Source organism: Salmo salar, chromosome ssa16, assembly GCF_905237065.1.
Source record: "Salmo salar chromosome ssa16, Ssal_v3.1, whole genome shotgun sequence".
Taxonomy (NCBI): domain Eukaryota; kingdom Metazoa; phylum Chordata; class Actinopteri; order Salmoniformes; family Salmonidae; genus Salmo; species Salmo salar.
This window is the reverse complement of record NC_059457.1, coordinates 72,970,393-72,996,618: the sequence shown is the minus strand read 5'-3', so window position 1 is coordinate 72,996,618 and position 26,226 is coordinate 72,970,393. Positions and strand designations below refer to the sequence as shown.

The following is a 26,226-nucleotide window of genomic DNA, read 5'->3' as shown; positions in this document are numbered from 1 at the left end:
AAAAGTTGCTACTTGATAGAGAGGTGTTCAAAATATCTGGGGTGATTGTACTGTGAACTTAACATATAAAGAATAAAAACATATTTGTAAATAAAATCCCCAAAATTGACCCCAAGGACATAGAAGTGCCCGTAGTTGCAGAATAACCCTGGTATGTAGCCACATCTGTGATTTTTACATTTATTTAGCTTTATTTAATTGACAAGGGCAGTAACAAATCATCTGCAGAGGTGGGCGTGGAACTGTTTTCGTCAGCGGTCCTCTCTTGGTTTTGGTGCCTGCGAGAAGGAGCTGTCAGCTAACGTTAGCTAGCTAAAAAAAGGAACGATTGACAGACAAGAACAGCGAAAGCACCAACAAAAAAAGCTGGTAAGTTAGCTATATGGTTGTCGAACTAGCTATGTTGTAGTAATCCAGTTGTTGATGTACCATTTCGCTCTGCTACAACAAAGCCGAATGCCAGCAATGCGGGTTTGGAGGCCCCACTAGTGCCAGATAGCTAACCACAGAATGATGTTTGAGCAAATTTTTGCCAATTTGGCTAATCTAGCTAGGTGGCTAACAAGGCCCTGAACAAGGTGTCGGAGTTTTAGGTGGGAGAGAGGGACCGCGTTCAACACATGCTCGCGAAAATAAGGCAACGGTGGGCATATGGCCTAGTTAACGTTTTCCTGCAGCAATGTGTTCGCTATCGTTATTTAGCAGGGCAATATCCTTTTGCTTTGCGTCAGCAAATGTTTTTTTTCTTCCTTTTGCATTTAGGAAACTAGCTGCTGCTAGCTAGTTATTAACTAGCCAGCTTGTAAGCAACCAAAGTGTTCACGCCCCCTGGCGTAAATAGTTGCTAGATATTTATATAACTCGCTAGGTACTAACGTTAGCTAGCTCACACAAACTAGTAACTAACGTTGCGGTTGGAATGTTTTGCTCTCATTTGTCTACCGTAGTGCTCGATGAGGCAACGTTAGCCACAAACAGGCCAAATCTAGCTACAGGCTAATACGTTAGTTCGCCAACGTGCTAGCTAGCTACTGTGTACAGTCTGGTTGCTAACTAAACATGCCATAAGTCATCAAGATAACAGTCGTAATAGCTCAGTGGTCGTAAGCTAGTTAGCTACTCAGGGACTAACAAAATAATGCTCTGCTCTTCACAGGTGCGTCAGAAGGGGGAGGCCCAATTTACCGTTTCGTTTTTGTTTAGCTCATTATTAATTTAGTTTGAAAACAAACCCTACCCCCTCACCCCTATTATTTTTGTTTTGTTTGACCCATATACATTATTTTGTTTGTGATACCTCCTCCAGCTTTGGGAGCAGTGAGGGGTCTTCATGGCTGTTCGAAGAGGCCACATCAGGTACCTAAAAGTGAGTATGACTTTTCCCATTAGGGGAGGATCTAGATCAGTCCTAAAGTAATTATATTGTAACAGTTGTAATCTAGCTAGCTAGCTATTTAATCAGATTGCATTAATATGTTGTGTGTTGGTCCATGGTTTTTGAATGTATTGATAAACACTATATCAATATCACTCTATATACACTCCTACGCTTATTAACATACTGGTATAAATATTTATTATTGCCCGCAAGTAGAGAGAAAGGCATAGAAATGATCCTCATAGTCAGACCCATCAGTATTGGTCATCATGTTTACTAGTGAAATACAGGAGTTTCATTCATCCAAGGGCCTGCTGGATGGCTAACTGTCTTACCCCACAGAATACACAATCAGATAGCCCCTCTGAATGAATAGAGCTCTTTCAGAACACAGCACTGAGGCCTGGCCAAGGGGATGCAATGTTCAGAACAGGGGTAGCAGCTAGCTAACCCTCTTCCCACTGGGCAGGGGTCACGTTAGAGTTCAATCTGCATTTTCAAAACGCAGACCATTAAATCTGTTTGAAACCATTTCACCTGAGTTTTTTTTATTATATTGGAAGTCGTTTTTTGTTGTTGCTTCAGTCGAGTGATTGGGGGGGTTGCAACTATAGTTTTGCTTCACAGAACACACATTAGTGCCACACATTCTGCAGAAAATAGCTTCATTTTCATCAGATGACAACAGAAGTGCAAGCCTATTTGGCTAGCAGTCACACGGGTACATTTTCTTACATATGAAAAAGCAAGGTATTTCTTTCAAAAACATTACATGGCCATCGTATTTCTGTTTATCATAGAAAGAATTTAGCCAGGTACATTTCCTAATGTTTTGCTTCAATTTAATTGAGCATTTTACCATAAAATAGTTGCATTTTACTGGAGAAAATGAGCCTTCACCTAGAAAAGTAGCTACACTTGAGTCAGAGTGCTGTCTGCTGATTATAATGCCTGTCCGTGAATTCGCTTCTGACTGGAGAAGTGCAACTGAAGCACAAAATTAGTCTGATACCGAGCAGGAATTACAATAAGCATTTTAGATTTGCTTTTGCACAACACAGCAAGATATTTGTTGTTTTTTATTTTCTGTGTAAAAAAACCGCAGAATTCTGGGTAAGCAGGCGTTTTGCTCACAAGGCAGGTTCTAACATCCGTGATGGCCGATTCTACTAATCAACGCCTCAAAGCAGGGCTTGAGCAAAAGCCTTCACACCCAGTAGATCTCTGGAAGGAATGGTTGGTTACCCCTGGTTTAGATCAGACCACAACAACCAGGCTTGGTCAGTGGGATGAAGTGATTAGAACACTGCAGAAATAATTGAAATGTGGTGGGGCTGTCAGGGGGAGTTTCTCCATTCTACACAACAGAATCATCTCAATGTTCTGTGACGTTTGTGGTCTCTGGATCTCAACCTCTTATCCCAGAGCAGTGTCGGGGCTGGCTGGGTATAGGCGTGTTTTAAATAATGCCTGGTCCATGATTATGTAGAGAGTAGCTGAGAGTTGAGTCTGGCTGTGAAAGTACTGCAGGTGATTAACTTGTAAGAGGAGCTACAGTCACTGCTGCCATCCACCATGGTGCTCCTAAATCTGGGGCACAATTAGGCTCTGTAGATTAGGATGCTATGTGTACAATGTTGCATGTAGAATTGTAAAAATGTTATATTTTCCTTTTATGATTTAAAGTCTGCATCCCGTTGACGTTTCAGCCATGCTGGTTTACTTCCGAATGCCTGTTTTTCTCTTCCTTAACTGTGCCCCCCTCTCTCTCTCTCCCCTCCCTCCCCAGGAGGTGTATGACATGTCCAACGGCTACGAGGATCACATGGGAGGAGGAGATGAGGTGACGGATGCCAAGACCAACCTGATAGTCAACTACCTTCCCCAGAGCATGAGCCAGGACGAGCTACGTAGCCTCTTCAGCAGCATTGGCGAGGTGGAGTCCGCCAAGCTCATACGGGACAAAGTGGCAGGTACGGAACACCTTGTCCCACAATGCACTACAGGTGTGTGTGACCTCTGACCTTGGAGTAGAATGGATGGAGGAGTTGGTCTGCTGCCTGTAGGGCTCACATTTACAGGGGTGTGTTGGGTGAACATTTTGCTATGTTGCGTCCTACTGAACACAACTCAGGGGTACCTTTAACAAACCGTGGGGACCCCCGATAATTGTTGAAATATTACAAAGGGCACCTCCATAACATGTTTGTTCATGCCAACCAGTCAGTGTGTAGACTAACTGGTATACTGCCCTGTCTGCCTCTTGTAGGTGTATGAGAACTGCTGATGAGACAGACATCTTTGACATGCTCACTAGTAACTTTGTGGTGAGATGTTTGTTGTATCTATGCAAACAGCTTTATGCCATATGTTCTGTTTAGGCCTAGGACTATGTCTCGCTGCAATTTGAACATTTGTCCTCCTAAACTTGATATTTGAGGTATTCCAAGTAGTTGTTTTGTATAAGACTGTTGGTGTAGATATTTACCCATGCTCTCGATCTGTCCGTGATGGGCTCAGCTTTCCTTATTCCAGGAAAACAGTCCAGTTTGGTTGAAGCCTATTTCTTTGTTACTTGTTTTACGACAATAAACCATCAAAAGAAAGTCTCACACTCCACGTGTAATCTCCCAGCAATTTAATGGGTATTTACCAACGTTTTGGCATCACTGTGCCTTCTTCAGGGCGCTGGAAACGTTGGTAAATACCCATTAAATTGCTGGGAGATTACACATGGAGTGTGCGACTTTCTTTATTTTGATGGTTTATAGTTTATTTGCCGTTAGTCAGCACCTCCACACACTATTATTCTGGGTGTGCGCCAGCTCATGTTTTTTATCTACTTGTTTCTCGACTAGCATGCATTGTGTAGATTTCTTTTGTTTAATCATTTATTTCACCAGTGTGCCGATTTTTTTGAAACTACGTTTTTTTTATTTTTTTTTATTGTTTTCCTTTTTTTTTTCTCTAGGCCACAGTTTAGGGTACGGATTTGTTAACTATCTTACCCCTAGCGATGCAGAAAGAGCTATCAATACTCTGAATGGACTAAGGCTACAGTCTAAAACTATCAAGGTAACGTGCAATAAGGTGTTCCTACAGTACTGTGTCAACCCAACCATGTCATGTCATTAAACTAGCCCTTCTCTACTGAGGCTGAACGTCAAATCCACCCCTAGACGCTTCCTCCTAGGCCCTCCTATGGATCTGAAAGGATTGCGTGGGTGTTAGCAATATGCTGTTATGTTAGCCTTTTCCCTTTGCTAATACCAACCCATTTAGTTTCAGATGGGCATGTAGTGCCAATGGTTCAGGGTTGGATTTGGGAATCGGCGTTAGTATGGGTCTATATTAGACAGGACAAGACGACGTCAGATCACTGGCCCCGCTTCTGACGGATGGAGTAGAGAAGTGCAACCGTATTTTCAGCCTTATTGAAGACTAAACTTTATTTTAATTTCTTTATTCAGCATCACTACTTCAGGTTGACATTTTTACACGTTCATTTGTAATTTAAGTTTGGAACTTTCTATTTGGTTTGGTGCGAGAGAAATCACTCCTGAGAATGTTTTTCCCTATGTTGATTTTGGTACTAGAATTGTTGTTTACGTAATTTTGAACACTCGGAAAGTCCTACTTTGATATTTCCCACCACAGCTTACTAAGGGAATAGTTTTTCTACGTAAAGGCGACATTGGTCAGTCAAGGCACCTTGTCACTATATTTAATTTTCTAGTTTTGGAGACATTACTCATGAAGGCTTCATTAAAGTAAACTCAGGTTTTTGTAAATTCAAAACATAGGGCAATTACGAAACATTGATTTGCCAGGATAAAAAATATACAAACATAATAAAAACAACCTTCCAACATCCACTTTTTATTTCAAAGTAATTTCTCATTTCTGGCTAGATATAATTCAGGGTTGTGTGTACTGCTGAGGATATTGTCAGTGGCGTTTAATGTGCTATGTGCTGACCTCTGGTGTTAGGTTTCATATGCGCGGCCGAGCTCTGACACCATTAAAGACGCCAACCTGTACATCAGTGGCCTGCCCAAGACCATGACCCAGAAAGACGTGGAGGACATGTTCGCTCGCTACGGACGCATCATCAACTCCCGGGTGCTGGTCGACCAGGCCTCGGGTAGGACCACACAGACACACACTCTAGAACCAGGCCTCGCTGTGTTCATCTGTCTATCAGCTGAACCTATCCTGTTCGTTTCTGTTCCCAGGCCTGTCTCGGGGGGTGGCGTTCATCCGGTTTGACAAGCGAGCGGAGGCCGAGGACGCCATTAAAGACCTGAACGGACAGAAACCCCCCGGATCCGCTGAGCCAATCACAGTGAAGTTTGCTGCCAGCCCCAACCAGGCCAAGAACACTCAGCTCATATCTCAGCTCTACCACAACCAGGGACGACGCTTTGGAGGGCCAGTTCACCACCAGGCTCAGAGATTCAGGTAACACACACACACTGAAGCGTTGTTCCCTCTCAGGTTCTCTAAAATGAGTGTGAAGAGAGACAGTGGTAACCCTAGCCCCCTCTGTCCTCCCCCAGGTTTTCTCCGATGTCTGTGGACCATATGAGCGGTATGTCTGGGGTGAGTCTGCCGGGGAACGCCACCTCTGGCTGGTGCATCTTCATCTACAACCTGGGCCAGGACGCCGACGAGGGCATCCTGTGGCAGATGTTCGGGCCCTTCGGCGCCGTCACCAACGTCAAGGTCATCCGCGACTTCAACACCAACAAGTGCAAAGGCTTCGGCTTTGTTACCATGACGAACTACGAGGAGGCCGCCATGGCGATCGGCAGCCTCAACGGTTACCGCCTCGGGGACAAGATCCTACAGGTGTCGTTCAAGACGAGCAAAGGCCACAAGTAGAGAGAAAGAGTTGGGGGGGGATAGAGGGAGGAGAGAAACCTCACGTCATGCTTCTAATATGGAGGGTAAATTGCCTCAGTTTGACAAACAAACTTGTTTTTAGTGTTATCTCACTAAGCCCATTCTCACTCTGCATCTTTGTACTAGTCTAACAGAGTCTAGGCTGAGTTTGATATTTCTCTAGTTTTTTTTTTACTCATGCTTTGGGATGTTCCAAACCCAGTTATCAATGTCCATCCTAATATGGCCACCAATTTCACAATTCAAGACTAGATAGTTTTTCCTGTGAGACTATACTAATGTCACTATGTGCCATATGAATGGTAGGACCACGGTAGGGACTTGGAGAAGGATGCGCTACATTCATACGTCTAGTCTCCCACTGTAGGAGGAAGCATGCTGTCTTAGACGCTGGTTCCAGTGTAGAAATAGATGCCTTAAGTTACCACCCGCACACCCTGTCAAGCCATCCACTGTCTCCAGCCATTCTAAAAGAAAAGCACTTTTTAAAATCCTTATTGTATAATGTCAGCCGTTTTGATGTAAACCATACATTGATCTTCTCTCACCTTGCAGAATCAGTTTTATACACAGCAAGTTAGGTACTGGATGCTACCATTACATAGCAGCGTGTGTCCCGTTTTTGGGAGTCTTTTAAATGTTGAATCTCTGAGAGGCCATGTAAAAAGGTCTGGAGATTTTAAAGTAGGAAAGTGTTTAAGAAGGACCAAAGAAATGGAAGGATATGCTCTAACTGCCCCAGGGCCCGTATTCACATGCTGATCTAGGATCAGTTTGGCCTTGTCGATCCTAGATCAGCATTCAGTCCTCTGAGAAGCATTTGTGAATAGGGAAGATGTTTACCGTTATAACTCATTTCCCCCCACCAGTAATAGTTTGGACGTCTGAACAACCGGTACGAAGGCTGAATCTAACACAAAGAGGAGCAACACTCCTCTCTCTCTCATCCAGTTTGCTTTTTTTGCATAAAAAAAAAAAAAGTTGTCTATTTTTTTGATGATTTTCTTGAATTTTCTTTATGAAAGAGACTAACTTTTCTTTTTTCGTCGAAGCGTAGATTACTGATGGGAGAGTTGGAAGAGTTTATTTCATCTCGAGCTAAAGAAGAATTTATGACCTTTGATTTATTTTTGTTGCTATAGATTTGTTTTGTTTTACTTTGCATATGCAATCATTAAATTTTATTTAGATTTGACTCAACATTTTGGTTTTGTTTCAGTTTCTTTCATTTCTTCAGATTTGGTTTGGGGTTTTTCTTTGGGGTTTTCTGTTTAGTGTTGAAGCTACAGACACCAGACTGCTAATAGGATGATACTACAGTATGACACTACTCACCCCATTCCCATTGAGATATTACAGGATGTTTAAATGGTCAACATAAGGTTTAGCTAGACTCTAAGATGGTCTGAAGGCCAAGAGGATGCGGTCTCCAGTGTAAAACACCTCAGACATTGGCCTTATTTTCATTCAAGCCTATGTGTGAAACATGAGGCAGAGGGCTTTCAAGGTTTCAAAGATGGGAGTCCTCCAGTGGAGGTACTGAAACAGTCTTGTTTCATGTTAATAGGATCTAGGAGTTACTGATGAACTCATAAGGAGTCTGTTCTAATACAGGCACTGCAGGAGGCGGTTTGTCACTTATGGACCTTCTTTGATCTGCCTTGCAGCCAACAAACACAGTCACCCTGAGAAACTGTGCCATTTTTTAGAAATGTGCAATAACCTAAAAGCTTGGGTAAAAAAAAAGCTAAACCCAGGCATATTCAAGTGATGTTTTTAGACTTAATAAGAGGACTCTGTAATCGGGAAGAAGACTGGCGGTTGGTTTGACATCAAGCGAATATTCCTACATCTGTTTTTAACATCTTGGTTGTGCACTTTTCATCAGCAAGGCCTTTTCTATGTAGGTTTGAGAATGTAGTCTGTTGGAGAGAAAATAACTGACTACAACAGCACCACAACACAGGATCAGAGAACTGGCATTAGTTAGTTTTCCTGCTGCAGCAGATCTAGGAGCAGTTTACCCTTACACAGTCCTAACCTTCACCATAATGGGTGACACTTGTTTTAGAAAATGAGGGGCTTGTCTCCTGGACTTTCAATAGAGATTCTCCATTGAGCATGATTTTATGTCCAGGAGTAGGCTTCATCTGGGTTCTGGGAACAGCCTAGAAACCAGACTGTATAATTCTCTCTAAATGTATTGTGATCTGTCTTCAGATCTGTAAAGCCTTACTAGTTTCCACATGTGGACAAAAAAATACCGCTCCTGTCACAGGAATATCCTCTATGTACGCCTCAAGTTAGAAAAAAAATACCGCTCCTGTCACAGGAATATCCTCTATGTAGGCCTCAAGTTAGAAAAAAAATACCGCTCCTGTCACAGGAATATCCTCTATGTAGATCTCAAGTTAGAAAAAAAATACCGCTCCTGTCACAGGAATATCCTCTATGTAGAGCTCAAGTTAGAAAAAAAATACCGCTCCTGTCACAGGAATATCCTCTATGTAGATCTCAAGTTAGAAAAAAAATACCGCTCCTGTCACAGGAATATCCTCTATGTAGATCTCAAGTTAGAAAAAAAATACCGCTCCTGTCACAGGAATATCCTCTATGTACGCCTCAAGTTAGTCACTATTGTTTTTAAGGAGAACGTTGAAATATCTCACGGAACAGTCCTGAACAGAGTGCATGCAATATGTGTGGGTCTTTAAAAAAAAATCTGGACCAGAAACGGTACTAGAGTGGTTATTCTGAACCAGAAACAGCACTAGAGGGGGAGTGGTTATTCTGAACCAGAAACGGCACTAGAGGGGGAGTGGTTATTCTGAACCAGAAACAGCACTAGAGGGGGAGTGGTTATTCTGAACCGGAAACAGCACTAGAGGGGGAGTGGTTATTCTGAACCAGAAACAGCACTAGAGGGGGAGTGGTTATTCTGAACCAGAAACAGCACTAGAGGGGGGAGTGGTTATTCTGAACCAGAAACAGCACTAGAGGGGGAGTGGTTATTCTGAACCAGAAACAGCACTAGAGGGGGGAGTGGTTATTCTGAACCGGAAACAGCACTAGAGGGGGAGTGGTTATTCTGAACCAGAAACAGCACTAGAGGGGGGAGTGGTTATTCTGAACCAGAAACAGCACTAGAGGGGGAGTGGTTATTCTGAACCAGAAACAGCACTAGAGGGGGGAGTGGTTATTCTGAACCAGAAACAGCACTAGAGGGGGGAGTGGTTATTCTGAACCAGAAACAGCACTAGAGGGGGGAGTGGTTATTCTGAACCAGAAACAGCACTAGAGGGGGGAGTGGTTATTCTGAACCAGAAACAGCACTAGAGGGGGGAGTGGTTATTCTGAACCAGAAACAGCACTAGAGGGGGAGTGGTTATTCTGAACCAGAAACAGCACTAGAGGGGGGAGTGGTTATTCTGAACCAGAAACAGCACTAGAGGGGGAGTGGTTATTCTGAACCAGAAACAGCACTAGAGGGGGGAGTGGTTATTCTGAACCAGAAACAGCACTAGAGGGGGGAGTGGTTATTCTGAACCAGAAACAGCACTAGAGGGGGGAGTGGTTATTCTGAACCAGAAACAGCACTAGAGGGGGAGTGGTTATTCTGAACCAGAAACAGCACTAGAGGGGGAGTGGTTATTCTGAACCAGAAACAGCACTAGAGGGGGGAGTGGTTATTCTGAACCGGAAACAGCACTAGAGGGGGAGTGGTTATTCTGAACCAGAAACAGCACTAGAGGGGGAGTGGTTATTCTGAACCAGAAACAGCACTAGAGGGGGAGTGGTTATTCTGAACCAGAAACAGCACTAGAGGGGGAGTGGTTATTCTGAACCAGAAACAGCACTAGAGGGGGGAGTGGTTATTCTGAACCAGAAACAGCACTAGAGGGGGAGTGGTTATTCTGAACCAGAAACAGCACTAGAGGGGGAGTGGTTATTCTGAACCAGAAACAGCACTAGAGGGGGAGTGGTTATTCTGAACCAGAAACAGCACTAGAGGGGGAGTGGTTATTCTGAACCAGAAACAGCACTAGAGGGGGGAGTGGTTATTCTGAACCAGAAACAGCACTAGAGGGGGAGTGGTTATTCTGAACCAGAAACAGCACTAGAGGGGGGAGTGGTTATTCTGAACCAGAAACAGCACTAGAGGGGGAGTGGTTATTCTGAACCAGAAACAGCACTAGAGGGGGAGTGGTTATTCTGAACCAGAAACAGCACTAGAGGGGGAGTGGTTATTCTGAACCAGAAACAGCACTAGAGGGGGGAGTGGTTATTCTGAACCAGAAACAGCACTAGAGGGGGGAGTGGTTATTCTGAACCAGAAACAGCACTAGAGGGGGGAGTGGTTATTCTGAACCAGAAACAGCACTAGAGGGGGGAGTGGTTATTCTGAACCAGAAACAGCACTAGAGGGGGAGTGGTTATTCTGAACCAGAAACAGCACTAGAGGGGGAGTGGTTATTCTGAACCAGAAACAGCACTAGAGGGGGGAGTGGTTATTCTGAACCAGAAACAGCACTAGAGGGGGGAGTGGTTATTCTGAACCAGAAACAGCACTAGAGGGGGAGTGGTTATTCTGAACCAGAAACAGCACTAGAGGGGGGAGTGGTTATTCTGAACCAGAAACAGCACTAGAGGGGGAGTGGTTATTCTGAACCAGAAACAGCACTAGAGGGGGGAGTGGTTATTCTGAACCAGAAACAGCACTAGAGGGGGGAGTGGTTATTCTGAACCAGAAACAGCACTAGAGGGGGGAGTGGTTATTCTGAACCAGAAACAGCACTAGAGGGGGAGTGGTTATTCTGAACCAGAAACAGCACTAGAGGGGGGAGTGGTTATTCTGAACCAGAAACAGCACTAGAGGGGGAGTGGTTATTCTGAACCAGAAACAGCACTAGAGGGGGAGTGGTTATTCTGAACCAGAAACAGCACTAGAGGGGGGAGTGGTTATTCTGAACCAGAAACAGCACTAGAGGGGGAGTGGTTATTCTGAACCAGAAACAGCACTAGAGGGGGGAGTGGTTATTCTGAACCAGAAACAGCACTAGAGGGGGGAGTGGTTATTCTGAACCAGAAACAGCACTAGAGGGGGAGTGGTTATTCTGAACCAGAAACAGCACTAGAGGGGGGAGTGGTTATTCTGAACCAGAAACAGCACTAGAGGGGGAGTGGTTATTCTGAACCAGAAACAGCACTAGAGGGGGAGTGGTTATTCTGAACCAGAAACAGCACTAGAGGGGGGAGTGGTTATTCTGAACCAGAAACAGCACTAGAGGGGGGAGTGGTTATTCTGAACCAGAAACAGCACTAGAGGGGGAGTGGTTATTCTGAACCAGAAACAGCACTAGAGGGGGGAGTGGTTATTCTGAACCAGAAACAGCACTAGAGGGGGGAGTGGTTATTCTGAACCAGAAACAGCACTAGAGGGGGAGTGGTTATTCTGAACCAGAAACAGCACTAGAGGGGGGAGTGGTTATTCTGAACCAGAAACAGCACTAGAGGGGGGAGTGGTTATTCTGAACCAGAAACAGCACTAGAGGGGGAGTGGTTATTCTGAACCAGAAACAGCACTAGAGGGGGAGTGGTTATTCTGAACCAGAAACAGCACTAGAGGGGGGAGTGGTTATTCTGAACCAGAAACAGCACTAGAGGGGGGAGTGGTTATTCTGAACCAGAAACAGCACTAGAGGGGGAGTGGTTATTCTGAACCAGAAACAGCACTAGAGGGGGGAGTGGTTATTCTGAACCAGAAACAGCACTAGAGGGGGAGTGGTTATTCTGAACCAGAAACAGCACTAGAGGGGGGAGTGGTTATTCTGAACCAGAAACAGCACTAGAGGGGGAGTGGTTATTCTGAACCAGAAACAGCACTAGAGGGGGGAGTGGTTATTCTGAACCAGAAACAGCACTAGAGGGGGAGTGGTTATTCTGAACCAGAAACAGCACTAGAGGGGGAGTGGTTATTCTGAACCAGAAACAGCACTAGAGGGGGAGTGGTTATTCTGAACCAGAAACAGCACTAGAGGGGGGGAGTGGTTATTCTGAACCAGAAACAGCACTAGAGGGGGAGTGGTTATTCTGAACCAGAAACAGCACTAGAGGGGGAGTGGTTATTCTGAACCAGAAACAGCACTAGAGGGGGAGTGGTTATTCTGAACCAGAAACAGCACTAGAGGGGGAGTGGTTCACTTGCTTGACGTTTTGTTCTCATCCTTTTGTTATTATTTTTCTATTGAGTTCTACTAATCATCTCTTGCTTTGCTAGCTTCTCAGAGTGCTACTATGTTGAAATGCTAGTGAGGTTACTGGAATAACTAGATTATGATTAACCTCTGTTTTTAGCCTTAATTTATGTGGGAGAGATGGAAGAACGTGGCAACAGCAGTGGAGGCACAAAGATGTCATTTATTTGACATGTATGTAGTTTTACATGTTTGTAAATTCTTCTTGTTGGAGTGTGTTCGTTTTGACTTTTTTAATGGATTCATTTTGATTTCCTGTTTGGTTTTGAAAGAAGGCCTGTTCAGAACCTGTCTAACACACAATTACTTTGAATAAAATATCTGAACGCTTTATAAAGCTGAACAGAATCGTCCTTTTGGCTTATTGTGTGTACTGTGAGGAAGGGGTGGGGGAAAAAGTTATGCTCAAATCGTTACACTTCAAAGTTGATTAGAAAATAACAATGTACAAGACAAATATCTTGCATGTACACAAATAATTTTCATTTGTCTAAAAAAAATTCTGAGAAGTTTCTTCAAGATCCTAGGTGTTCAAAGATGTACATCACAGTGAAATCTACTGTAAATCTACCAATAAGACATTGAAATGTCAGTTATCCATTCTGTATTTGTTAGAATTCAGTTGACAGAGGTAGCGATGAGAGGTTTTACCCCTAGTCACTGACTATATTTAAACTCATTTTCAGAATAAAGTTCTATCCATTTCAGCACTTTCATGGTTGCAACATTCTCAGCAACGGTGACCGGTTATTGATAACATTTTAAGGCAACTCCAAAACCTAACTGCAAAATAAAAATGAAAAATGTGCAAGTGCAACATTTAAGTTTAAACCATATAAAAAAAATGATTACTAAATAAACAATATTGACACTCACAGTTGTGTTAAACTACCGTTATATATCTCTAGAACCCTCAAACTCAACTCTGGACCTCGAAGTTAGTTCCACATTTTTTTCATTGTTCCCCTCTAATCAGGGACTGATTTAGACTTGGGACACCAGGTGGGTGTAATTAATTAGCAGCTAGAACAGAAAACCAGCTGGCTCTGGACCTCATAGGGTAAGAGTTGAATACTCCTGCGCTAAAACATGTCACTGGTAGATTACAGTAGCCTAGATAGCCAGTCACAAAACGACGAGGAAAACCTGCTTCCTCATCATGGCACAGGTGTGATCATCAGACAGTAAAAAGTTGAACATTTACCAGACACTAACCAAAGTGACTTAGTGGTGTGAGCACACCATCAGCCATCAACTGATCCATCAGAGAACATTATGAAGACATTATAGTCAACTGTTGATAAATGCACATCAGAAAAGTGCAAACTCTTTCAGTGCAGGGTTGTTTCCCAGTCCCATTGTAATTCCCCAGTCCAAAGCCATTGATATCAGGACAACTATGTATATTCATGTAAATAGAAAGGTCTCTGTTGAAGGCGGGCAGTGCCCCCTGCTGTCTGTCCAGTGAAAGTGTCTCAGACCAAACAGAGTTTGTCTGTGACGCAGGTTGTAGCAGGGACGGGTTTGTTTGTGACACTGAATGTAGAAGGGGACCGGTTTCTCTGTGATACAGGTTGCAGCCGGGGACCGGTTTCTTTGTAACAAAGGTCACAGGTTGTAACAGGGAACGGGTTTCTCCTAAACCTGACACAGGTTGTAACTGGGGCCAGATTTCTCTGTGACACAGTCACCTTCCACCTCGTAGACATAGTCACAGCGATGGGCATAGTCCATGAGAGGAGCCTCTGACAGGGTACAACTCTGGACACTCTGGCCACCGAAGGAGATCACTGTGTCCCTCTGCACAAAACACACACACACACACACACAGAGAGAGAGAGAGAGAGAACACAGTTAGTCAAAGAGCAGATTCAAACACACTTAAACCTGGTATTATATAGTTCATTTGTAGAGGGGTTAGGGCTGGGGTCAGTGTAAAGGTGGTATATAGCTGATTTGTAGAGGGGTTAGGGCTGGGGTCAGTGTAAAGTTGGTATATAGTTGATTTGTAGAGGGGTTAGGGCTGGGGAGGGTGTAAAGGTGGTATATAGTTGTATTGTAGAGGGGTTAGGGCTGGGGTCAGTGTAAAGGTGGTATATAGTTGTATTGTAGAGGGGTTAGGGCTGGGATGAGTGTGGTATATAGTTGTATTGTAGAGGGGTTAGGGCTGGGGTCAGTGTAAAGGTGGTATATAGTTGTATTGTAGAGGGGTTAGGGCTGGGGTCAGTGTAAAGGTGGTATGTAGTTGTATTGTAGAGGGGTTAGGGCTGGGGTCAGTGTAAAGGTGGTATATAGTTGTATTGTAGAGGGGTTAGGGCTGGGGTCAGTGCAAAGGTGGTATATAGTTGTATTGTAGAGGGGTTAGGGCTGGGGTCAGTGTAAAGGTAGTATATAGTTGTATTGTAGAGGGGTTAGGGCTGGGGTCAGTGTAAAGGTGGTATGTAGTTGTATTGTAGAGGGGTTAGGGCTGGGGTCAGTGTAAAGGTGGTATGTAGCTGTATTGTAGAGGGGTTAGGGCTGGGGTCAGTGTAAAGGTGGTATGTAGCTGTATTGTAGAGGGGTTAGGACTGGGGTCAGTGTAAAGGTGGTATATAGCTGTATTGTAGAGGGGTTAGGGGTGGGGTCAGTGTAAAGGTGGTATGTAGTTGTATTGTAGAGGGGTTAGGACTGGGGTCAGTGTAAAGGTGGTATATAGCTGTATTGTAGAGGGGTTAGGGGTGGGGTCAGTGTAAAGGTGGTATGTAGTTGTATTGTAGAGGGGTTAGGGCTGGGGTCAGTGTAAAGGTGGTATGTAGCTGTATTGTAGAGGGGTTAGGACTGGGGTCAGTGTGGTATATAGTTGTATTGTAGAGGGGTTAGGGCTGGGGTCAGTGTAAAGGTGGTATATAGTTGTATTGTAGAGGGGTTAGGGCTGGGGTCAGTGTAAAGGTGGTATGTAGCTGTATTGTAGAGGGGTTAGGGCTGGGGTCAGTGTGGTATATAGTTGTATTGTAGAGGGGTTAGGGCTGGGGTCAGTGTAAAGGTGGTATATAGTTGTATTGTAGAGGGGTTAGGACTGGGGTCAGTGTAAAGGTAGTATATAGTTGTATTGTAGAGGGGTTAGGGCTGGGGTCAGTGTAAAGGTGGTATGTAGTTGTATTGTAGAGGGGTTAGGGCTGGGGTCAGTGTAAAGGTGGTATGTAGCTGTATTGTAGAGGGGTTAGGGCTGGGGTCAGTGTAAAGGTGGTATGTAGCTGTATTGTAGAGGGGTTAGGACTGGGGTCAGTGTAAAGGTGGTATATAGCTGTATTGTAGAGGGGTTAGGGGTGGGGTCAGTGTAAAGGTGGTATGTAGTTGTATTGTAGAGGGGTTAGGACTGGGGTCAGTGTAAAGGTGGTATATAGCTGTATTGTAGAGGGGTTAGGGGTGGGGTCAGTGTAAAGGTGGTATGTAGTTGTATTGTAGAGGGGTTAGGGCTGGGGTCAGTGTAAAGGTGGTATGTAGCTGTATTGTAGAGGGGTTAGGACTGGGGTCAGTGTGGTATATAGTTGTATTGTAGAGGGGTTAGGGCTGGGGTCAGTGTAAAGGTGGTATATAGTTGTATTGTAGAGGGGTTAGGGCTGGGGTCAGTGTAAAGGTGGTATATAGTTGTATTGTAGAGGGGTTAGGGATGGGGTCAGTGTAAAGGTGGTATGTAGCTGTATTGTAGAGGGGTTAGGACTGGGGTCAGTGTGGTATATAGTTGTATTGTAGAGGGGTTAGGGCTGGGGTCAGTGTAAAGGTGGTATATAGTTGTATTGTAGAGGGGTTAGGGCTGGGGTCAGTGTAAAGGTGGTATATAGTTGTATTGTAGAGGGGTTAGGGCTGGGGTCAGTGTAAAGGTGGTATGTAGCTGTATTGTAGAGGGGTTAGGACTGGGGTCAGTGTAAAGGTGGTATATAGCTGTATTGTAGAGGGGTTAGGGGTGGGGTCAGTGTAAAGGTGGTATGTAGTTGTATTGTAGAGGGGTTAGGACTGGGGTCAGTGTAAAGGTGGTATATAGCTGTATTGTAGAGGGGTTAGGGGTGGGGTCAGTGTAAAGGTGGTATGTAGTTGTATTGTAGAGGGGTTAGGGCTGGGGTCAGTGTAAAGGTGGTATGTAGCTGTATTGTAGAGGGGTTAGGACTGGGGTCAGTGTGGTATATAGTTGTATTGTAGAGGGGTTAGGGCTGGGGTCAGTGTAAAGGTGGTATATAGTTGTATTGTAGAGGGGTTAGGGCTGGGGTCAGTGTAAAGGTGGTATATAGTTGTATTGTAGAGGGGTTAGGGATGGGGTCAGTGTAAAGGTGGTATGTAGCTGTATTGTAGAGGGGTTAGGACTGGGGTCAGTGTGGTATATAGTTGTATTGTAGAGGGGTTAGGGCTGGGGTCAGTGTAAAGGTGGTATATAGTTGTATTGTAGAGGGGTTAGGGCTGGGGTCAGTGTAAAGGTGGTATATAGTTGTATTGTAGAGGGGTTAGGGATGGGGTCAGTGTAAAGGTGGTATGTAGCTGTATTGTAGAGGGGTTAGGACTGGGGTCAGTGTGGTATATAGTTGTATTGTAGAGGGGTTAGGGCTGGGGTCAGTGTAAAGGTGGTATATAGTTGTATTGTAGAGGGGTTAGGGCTGGGGTCAGTGTAAAGGTGGTATATAGTTGTATTGTAGAGGGGTTAGGGCTGGGGTCAGTGTAAAGGTAGTATATAGTTGTATTGTAGAGGGGTTAGGGCTGGGGTCAGTGTAAAGGTAGTATATAGTTGTATTGTAGAGGGGTTAGGGCTGGGGTCAGTGTAAAGGTGGTATATAGTTGTATTGTAGAGGGGTTAGGGCTGGGGTCAGTGTAAAGGTGGTATATAGTTGTATTGTAGAGGGGTTAGGGCTGGGGTCAGTGTAAAGGTAGTATATAGTTGTATTGTAGAGGGGTTAGGGCTGGGGTCAGTGTAAAGGTAGTATATAGTTGTTACCCGGCCAGAGTTAGCGTTTGACTCCCTCCTCTCAAAGTCCTTCTTACAGAGGTGACACATGATGCCTGCAGCCAGGGCATCTCCCAACACATTGATCATGGTCCGGAAACGATCCCTGCCAGACACAACCAACACAGGGAACTTAGATTTACTGTTTAAAGTATCTATGGCGGGTTTCTGTCAGATGCTCACAGGACTCAGTCCACCAACACTCTCACGGTCAGACACTTACAGGACCCAGTCGATGGCCACGATCAGTGTGATGTCAGCGGGCGGAAGCCCCACAGAGGTCAAGACGATCACCATGGTAACCAGGCCCGCCTGCGGAATCCCAGCAGCCCCGATACTGGCCGCTGTCGCTGTGATACTGAAGAGACAAACGCAGGGTCAGGGTGTGTGTGTGTGTGTGTGTGGTTGCTGTGATAGAAAGTAACTAAGAGTGTGTGTGTGTGTGTGAGAGACAGAGAGAGCGCTTGTGTAGACAGTCCTGACCTGATGGTGACCAGCTGACCAAAGTCCAGTTCGTACTCGTTGACCTGAGCGATAAAAATGGCTGCCACGGCCTCGTAGAGGGCTGTCCCGTCCATGTTGATGGTGGCTCCCACTGGAAGGACAAACCTGGCGATCTGTCTGTCCACTCCACAGTTCTCCAACAGACACTTCATGGTGATGGGCAGGGTGGCGGAACTGGAGGAGGTTGCCAGGGCGATGACCAGAGCCTGTAGCAGGCCTCTGATGTAGGTGAAGGGGTTTTTGCGTGTGATTACAAAGTAGAAGAGCGGCAGCAGGATGAGTCCGTGGACAAACAGGCCGGCTAACACTGTGATAAAGTACATCCCCAGCTTCTCTCCCAGGTGGGCGGGGTCATGCATGTCCAGGATCTTCCCTGCTACCAGGAACACAATGCCGAAAGGGAAATACCTGGAAAAAGATCTATAAATTATAAATACCTCAAAATAAACGAGGCAAGCAAGCAATGGGCCCTTGTGATTCTATCTCTGTCCACCAGGCGTTGTCATGCCACCTGTGTTTTGGGCTTCCTAAGAACTAAAGCAGCTTTGGGTTGACCTGGCTCACCTTGATGACCTGCCACACCTGAAATGCAGACATATACTGAGCTAATGACTAAGGTCTAGGGGGAGGAGGGAGGGAGGAAGATGTGTTGGTGAGATCCACTTCTAATCTCAATCTAAATGAATCCTCCCATTCTCAATCTAGCCAGATCAGGGTTACCAGACCTTTACATGTGAAGGAGAGTTCAGACAGGTGACTTTGCTGTGTGTGTGTCTCAACAACTCACCACATGGCAGCGTTGATGATCTTCATAACACACTCGTTGACACACTGACACACATTGACCAATGGAGCGCCTCTCTCGCCCATCTTCCCCAGGAGCAGGCCTGCACAGAGAAAACACACAGGGTCAGAAGCAGGCGTGATTGGAAGGGTGTGTGTGTGTGTGTGTGTGTGTGTGTGTTCTCGTGTATCCAGTACGTCATTTGTGTGTGTTCATTCATGCATACTGTACGGGTGTGTGTGTGTGTGTGTGTCTCACCCATAGTAGCAGAGAAGATGACAATCCCCAGTACGTTCATGCCAGAGCTGTGGCCAGGCACGATCTTGTACTTGATGTCTGGAGCTGGGGTGATCTCCAGGAAGACAGGGTGGCCCAGCTGAGGGTTGTTGTGGTCGGGCATCACGTAGACATAGTTGGCCTGGGACTCCACCAAACTGGAGGCCACTATGGGCACCAGGTCTGTACGGTACTGTTGAAAGGTTGCCTCTATCAGATTGGAGGGAATCATGTTCCTGTCAAAGGGAAAATAACATGTTAACTATAAAGTCTACAACATTATTGGATATGATTGGAGTTATTCCCTGAGTAATGGGGTGATAATAAAACTGTTTATATGATGTGCGATGTTATATTGCCATATATGATTTGTTCCGATTACTTGGGTGAAATCTCTACCTTCAGGTGGACAGTCTATTCTATTCTGCTGACCCTGTGTTCCGGTAGCCCTGTCCTGAAGTCACACTGAGCATATAACATGTCAGAAGGTTGGGGTATCTGCTTTCTGTTATCGTCTCAATTTTATCCTGAGTAGGGTGAATTTCTCCTGGTCGTGCCAGAAGCCAAGAGGTGTTCTGTCTCAGAAAGACTTAACAAGACCCTGGACAGAGAGCATGCTGGCAGATACTCACAGACTTCCAGTCATTGTGCTAATGCTAGTTAGCATTGGCTCGTGAAACTACCTCTAACTTCCTTCATACTAGACACAGAGACATAAAAATGGTATCCATGAGTTCGTCTGACTCCGGGGAAGTAGATAAGGGGCCTCATTGCCAAAATCCAGAGGTATCCCTTTAAGCTCTCAACCAAACCACAAAACTTGTAGACAGACACAAGGAAACCGAAAGGTTACATTTCCCAAAAGCCAAAGTCGTTGCTCTGACTAGGGTCGTTGTTGACCAAAAGACTTCTCTTCATAGTTGGTCTCGTATTCTCTTGCTCCGTCAGTATGTTTCAGCTGTTCTGCAGTCTTCCTCATTAGTGTGTCGAAATAATAAAGCTGTAAGAATGATGTCACAACGTGGTAACATCACCAGGCTGGTTGCCTGTGTTGGTGGTTAAGAGTCCTCATCATTAGGAGTCCTGGTGTATTCATAAAGGATCATGTTAAGGTCACTGCCCCAGGGCCTGTCAGCCTATCAGATGTGTGACAAATGACCTAAAGCACCTCTGACAGCCATACAGCCTACATCCGCCTGCCCGTACACAGCTTTCACTAAAAATACCCATAATCCTCTGGGCTTTGGAGGATTCTTCACACGGAGGGCCTAAGCCACTGCCGGTCCTCGACCGCCCTGCAGTGTGTTCTGGGTAAAGCATTTAGGACACGGTGTTCTGAGAAGATAGAGACTTGGTCGTCACCGGGGTAAGTTGAGCCAAAGGGGTAAGTCGAGCCACCCTTGTATCTTGGAAACCATACACCAAATGTATAATTTCACCAAATATTTAGGAAGAGGTCATGCTTTTATGGAGTTTGTGAAGGAAGAAACCACATGGAAAAAGTGGTAAGAAAGTTAGGTCCAAAAAATGGATTTTCACTAAGTCAAATGAATTTATTGTGTTAGAGGTTCCATGATGCTTGTATCTAAACCAAAGTAGATCATTTTTTTAAATTATTGGGGTCTCTATAAGCTTCAATATGAGTTCCTGAACCTAGCATGAAAGTGCATCCTTGTAGCTGTGTGGGCTAATATAGTCAAAATGTTTGCCTTGGGGTATGTCGAGCCAATGGTTGAGCCATGGCAAGTTGAGCAAATTGAAGTGTTGTCTTCCCAGGCGTAATGGAAGGCATTATTGCTGGGATATGAGGTAACAACAGGGCCTGGTCTATGTTAAAAGAGTTTTTAAAAGTACAGTGTTAATTAGGTGTTCAGCCTGTGTTAAAAGATGCTTAAAATTATTAAAATACAAAAAGTGATTGTGTTGAATTGTGTTTGGGAAATAAAGATAGACATAGTTTAAAAAAAAGTAGTGGTAACATTTAATTCAGTAGAGAAATGCGTAGGCGGCTTAACTTACCCTGTCCCACGGCTCAACTTACCCCATACCCAGGGTAAGTTGTGCCAAGAGACCATTTTTTTTGGTTTTTCCAGGGATACATGCTGAAATATATGTAGATACAGTATCTTTGTTAGAGATAATACTCTATTTCCCTAAACTGAGTGATACTGAATGTAAAAAATTGCTCAACTCAGCCCACTCTCCCCTAATGATGGCTATTATTAACATGGCCCGCTGGAGTGTTGACTTGTTTCAGAAGTGAATGTGAACAATAGAACCAATAGAATAGTCCCAAACGTGCAAATTCCTCAACCGACATGAGCTAAAGGACCTTGTACTGGTGTTGTTGTTTTAAATGCTATTTACGACCTAAAGACCCCTACTTCCAAGGTAGCTGTATTTAGCTGTACTAAGGGGACTGGGGTGGGCTGGAGTTCACTGGTTCTGTACTGGTTCACTGGTTTAAGATTATTAAATCCACACAGAACCACAACACTGCTAGAGATCCGGAAGAGAAAAAGAAAATATCTGATTCCTTGAAGAGTCAGTATTAGGAGACTTTTATTTCCCTCATCAACTTTAAACATCAGCTACCTGAGCTGCTAACTGATCGCTACAGCTGTACATAGTCCATCTGTAAATTGCCCACCCAATCTACCATACTGTTTTTATTTTATTTACTTTTCTGCTCTTTTGCACACCAGTATTTCTACTTGCACATCACCATATGCTCATTTATCACTCCAGTGTTAATCTGCTAAATTGTAATTATTCGCTCCTATGGCCTATTTATTGCCTACCTCCTCATGCCTTTTGCACACACTGTATATAGACTTTCTTTTTTTCTACTGTGTCATTGACTTGTTTATTGTGTTATTGGCTTGTTTATTGTTTACTCCATGTGTAACTCTGTGTTGTTGTCTGTGTCACACTGCTTTGCTTTATCTTGGCCAGGTCGCAGTTGTAAATGAGAACTTGTTCTCAACTAGCCTACCTGGTTAAATAAAGGTGAAATAAAAAAATGTAATAAAAAAATGAGCAGGCTATTTAGCTAGCAGGGTCTTAACCCATTTAGCTAACCCTTCCTCAAACCTTAAACCTAACCTTAACCTTTTAACCTAACTCCTAAACTGAACCCTAACCTTAACCCCTAGCCTAGCTAACGTTAGCCAGCTAGCTAAAATTAGCCACCTAGCCACCTTGCTAGAATTTCGTAACACATCATACTTTTTACAAATTCGTAACACATAATACAAATTGTATTCGTAGCATATCATACAAAATGGGTGATGGACATTCACAAATTAATACATACATTACAAAACGTAACATATCATACTACATGGACTGTCCCGGATTTATGTCAGAATAATACGAAATGCTCTGAGACCATTTACATTTTACATTTAAGTCATTTAGCAGACGCTCTTATCCAGAGCGACTTACAATGTCATGACCAGGTTGGGGATTCAATCAAAGGCGCTTTGTGGACAAACCCATTGCTCTTGACTTTTAAAGGTAATTTACGCTTGAGCTGGCATCCGCAGCGTTTACCGTGACTGCAATATCCACCAACGCCAGGAACATTGCCTTTACAAGGCGCATTTTTCCATAATGCAGCGCTCTTCTATACAACGTGTCTTTTGATGAATCCCAGCACTACAAAACCTTTATGGTTTATACTTAGCTGAGGTAAACTGTGGAGTTCACTAAGTTGACTGATTGGCTGGTTTATTTATGGCTTAATCCACACAAACCCCGACAGGAAGATGCAAATATAAAATATTTGATTCTTTCAAACGTCTCTATTAGCAGAGCAGACAGAATCTGTTGTCTGAGTCTTGTGGAAATCTGGAATCGCGTCCCATGAGGGATGTTAAGGATGAAAAGGTGGGAGCTAAATATCTTGACTAAAGACAGAAAACTCTGGAATCTGATACAGCAACTACTGATACAGGCAATGTGTCTGTTGGCCATGCTATTCAAGTATGCCCCTCAAGATACCTCACCATGTGTATATGCAAATGTCCGCATTTGTGTGTGTGTGTGTGTGTCTGTCCGTGCGTGTTTGCATGCGTGCGTGTGTGTGTGTGGGTAAATGCTTGCTTGTGTGCATATGTACCTGATGAGGTCCAGCAGAGCGTCAGCAGACGTCATAACGGGCCCTGACCCTCCTCTGTGCCCGTCCTTCTCTGTGCCCGTACCAGGGTGGATGACCAGCACCAGGATGATGCCGACGATGACAGCGATGAAGGTGGTCCACAGGTAGTAGGTGATGGTTAGCACCCCCAGCCGCCCGCTGGCCTTAGTGTCCATGGCTGACAGCCCTGACATCAGACTGGCCACGGAGTTAGGATTCATAGAGCATTCAGTCAGTGTTGTATTCCATTCGAATTCAGAGAGTATTCTGATGGCATTCTATTTAATGAGAACCCCTAGAGTATTCATTCAGCGTTATTTTCCGTTAGAACTCATAGAGCATTCATAGCATTCTATTTCATCAGGATTCGTACAGCATTCTGATCGCATTCTGTTTCTTTAGAACTCCTAGAGTATTCATTTAGTGTTGTATTCCATTAGAATCCATAGAGTATTCGATTAGCATTTTATTCCATTATAATGTATAGAGCGTTCTATTGAAGTAGCATGGGTTGTGGTGTAGACCGGGGAGAAGAGCAGTAGGGACATGGGGAACAGACAGTAGTGATGATGTGTTACCTGGACGTGATGAGAGGCAGGATCAGCATCTTCAACATCCTCATCAGCAGTTCTCCAGGGAACGAGAAGTAGATCTTAGCCTGGAAAGGGGAGACACACAACACTCTGTGTCAGGGGACATGCTGTATATGGCAGACCTGAGGCAAATACATACAGTAGGTCAAATACTTTAAAATACATGAGGTGTGCAAATTTTGAACTTGAGGGACTATTCTATTTGTTCCATTGTACCAGGCTAAGTCAAACCCACTTCTTGATCTGGTGCCTGGTATGTTATATATTTTTTGTTTTACATTGTGTTACATGATTTTACATGACTAATAATGTTCAATCAATCAATCATTCTCAGGTGACGTGCTTTCCCATTGGGCTATGCTTGATGCTGTGTATTTGTTGGCAGGTTGAGGTTAGCGCGGATGCAGATTACAACAGCGCGTCAGAAAATTAGAAGCTAAATTAGAAGACCCATTAATCCACTACTGAAATAGTGGATGTCACGGGCTGGATCACCATGGCTACTATTGACCCAGGTAGAGCAGTTGAGAAGTCCAGCCTCTACTGTAGCTATCTGAATCAGTACTGTGTAACTGGCATGTGCAGGTTATGGGTTTTGTTGATATTGTTGCATTGCATCTGTTCTGAATTCAATGCATCAGATATCAATCTGCAGTCAGAGTAGTTTCCCATGTCAACAATATGGTACAAGCTTTCTGAGACAGGGTTTTATGTGGTGTGAAAGTGTCTTGCTGGTCACTATCTCTTTGGTCTCTGTCTGCACTATCCCAGTGTAAGACCTCTCAACCAAACCCTCAGTGGTTTACTATCCCTCTGTCTAAGACCCAAAGCCCTCTGTGTTAACAATATCACCCTGTCTAAAACCCAAAGCCCTCTTTGTTAACAATATCCCCCTGTCTAAGATCCAAAGCCCTCTGTGTTAACACTACCCCCTGTCTAAGACCCAGAGCCCTCTGTGTTAACACTACCCCTGTCTAAGACCCAGAGCCCTCTGTGTTAACACTATCACCCTGTCTAAGACCCAAAGCCCTCTGTGTTAACAATATCACCCTGTCTAAAACCCAGAGCCCTCTGTGTTAACACTATCACCCTGTCTAAGACCCAAAGCCCTCTGTGTTAACACTATCACCCTGTCTAAGACCCAAAGCCCTCTGTGTTAACAATATCACCCTGTCTAAAACCCAGAGCCCTCTGTGTTAACAATATCCCCCTGTCTAAGACCCAAAGCCCTCTGTGTTAACAATATCACCCTGTCTAAAACCCAGAGCCCTCTGTGTTAACACTATCACCCTGTCTAAGACCCAAAGCCCTCTGTGTTAACAATATCACCCTGTCTAAAACCCAAAGCCCTCTGTGTTATCATTACCCCCGTCTAAGACCCAGAGCCCTCTGTGTTAACACTACCCCCGCCTAAGACCCAGAGCCCTCTGTGTTAACACTACCCCCGCCTAAGACCCAGAGCTCATCACATCTCTCTGTAGGATGCCTGAGTGCTATAAACCTTAGGCCCACTAGAACCAAAACCTTGTTGCATGGCTCAATATCTGTTTGTGTGTGTGTGTGTGTGTGCGCACGCGCGCCTCCGTACCTGCGTGGAAAGGTTGAAGCTGCGGAGGGAGAAGCCGAGCACACAGCCGGAAACCACGGCGATGACCGAGAGCGTCAGCAGCCCGTTGCGTTTACAGTAGCCCTTGATGTACGCCCAAACCTTCACAGAGACCATGCTCTTTATAATATGCTTTATGCACTCCATCCTGAGTTACTCCACGGGCTGAAGGAAAGAGAGGAGAGAAGAGATAGGACTGGAGGCCCAAGGTCCTGCCTGACGTCCAGTCAACGAATGATTCCCAAACCGGTGGGTCGCGAGTCACTGGTGGGTCCCACCTGATTCCCTTTAGGTCCCTGTTCAATATCCTGTCCTGGCTTGAAATATGTCTCTAGTCCTCCTTGACGGTTCACAAGAAAACTCCAAAAGCTTTAGGTGGATCCCAGATCTAAAAGGTTCATGTGGTGAGTCAAGGCAGTAAAATCACTAAGGACCGATCCCGGCCATTGCAGAAACTAAAGGATAGCTGACGTTGCAGCAGGACTGGCTATTAGTGCGTCCAGCCAGAGAGTCAGTCAGTCAAACACTAGCTGATCTAAACAGCTGCCAGAGAGGAAGTGGAAGTGGACAGAGTAAGTCTCTGTAAACCTTCATCTCCTCAGGAGATTAAGCCCTTGAAAAGAATGCTTCCTAGAGACTCAGGCACACACACACACACACACACACACACACACACACAAACAACAACATCCCCGTGGCATTACCAGGTTCTAGGCCGGTACTAGTCCCTGACACTGAGCTGTCACTCCCGTTAAGCAGAGTACTGTTGTTATTTTATTTTTTAACTTTCATTTTATTCGTATCTCTACATGTATT

General features: G+C 44.6%; 2 protein-coding genes across 4 annotated transcripts; one reads left to right on the top strand and one right to left on the bottom strand.

Moving 5' to 3' along the window:
* Positions 1-211: 211 nt before the first annotated feature.
* LOC106574475 (ELAV-like protein 1) lies at positions 212-8,914 on the top strand. 3 transcript variants are annotated; one of them, XM_014150378.2, is made up of 7 exons: positions 212-369; positions 1,307-1,366; positions 3,168-3,384; positions 4,350-4,453; positions 5,369-5,522; positions 5,614-5,839; positions 5,938-8,914. In XM_014150378.2, the coding sequence occupies exons 2-7, from the start codon at positions 1,331-1,333 to the stop codon at positions 6,260-6,262; spliced, it is 1,062 nt and encodes a 353-aa protein (XP_014005853.1). In that variant the 5' UTR covers positions 212-369; positions 1,307-1,330; the 3' UTR covers positions 6,263-8,914. The 3 variants fall into 3 exon arrangements, with proteins under 3 accessions (XP_014005853.1, XP_045553673.1, XP_014005854.1); XM_014150379.2 differs by having other exon boundaries at positions 213-369; positions 3,168-3,351; XM_045697717.1 differs by lacking the exon at positions 4,350-4,453 and having other exon boundaries at positions 3,168-3,351.
* Positions 8,915-13,124: 4,210 nt separating this feature from the next.
* On the bottom strand, positions 13,125-25,917 carry slc1a8b (solute carrier family 1 member 8b). Its single transcript, XM_014150381.2, has 9 exons — positions 25,393-25,917; positions 23,790-23,869; positions 23,194-23,409; positions 19,053-19,306; positions 18,798-18,897; positions 17,990-18,418; positions 17,730-17,864; positions 17,498-17,612; positions 13,125-14,337 (listed from the first exon to the last, which is right to left on the bottom strand). Exons 1-9 carry the CDS (start codon positions 25,555-25,557, stop codon positions 14,176-14,178), a joined length of 1,656 nt encoding a protein of 551 aa, XP_014005856.1. The 5' UTR covers positions 25,558-25,917; the 3' UTR covers positions 13,125-14,175.
* Between the last annotated feature and the right edge of the window lie 309 nt (positions 25,918-26,226).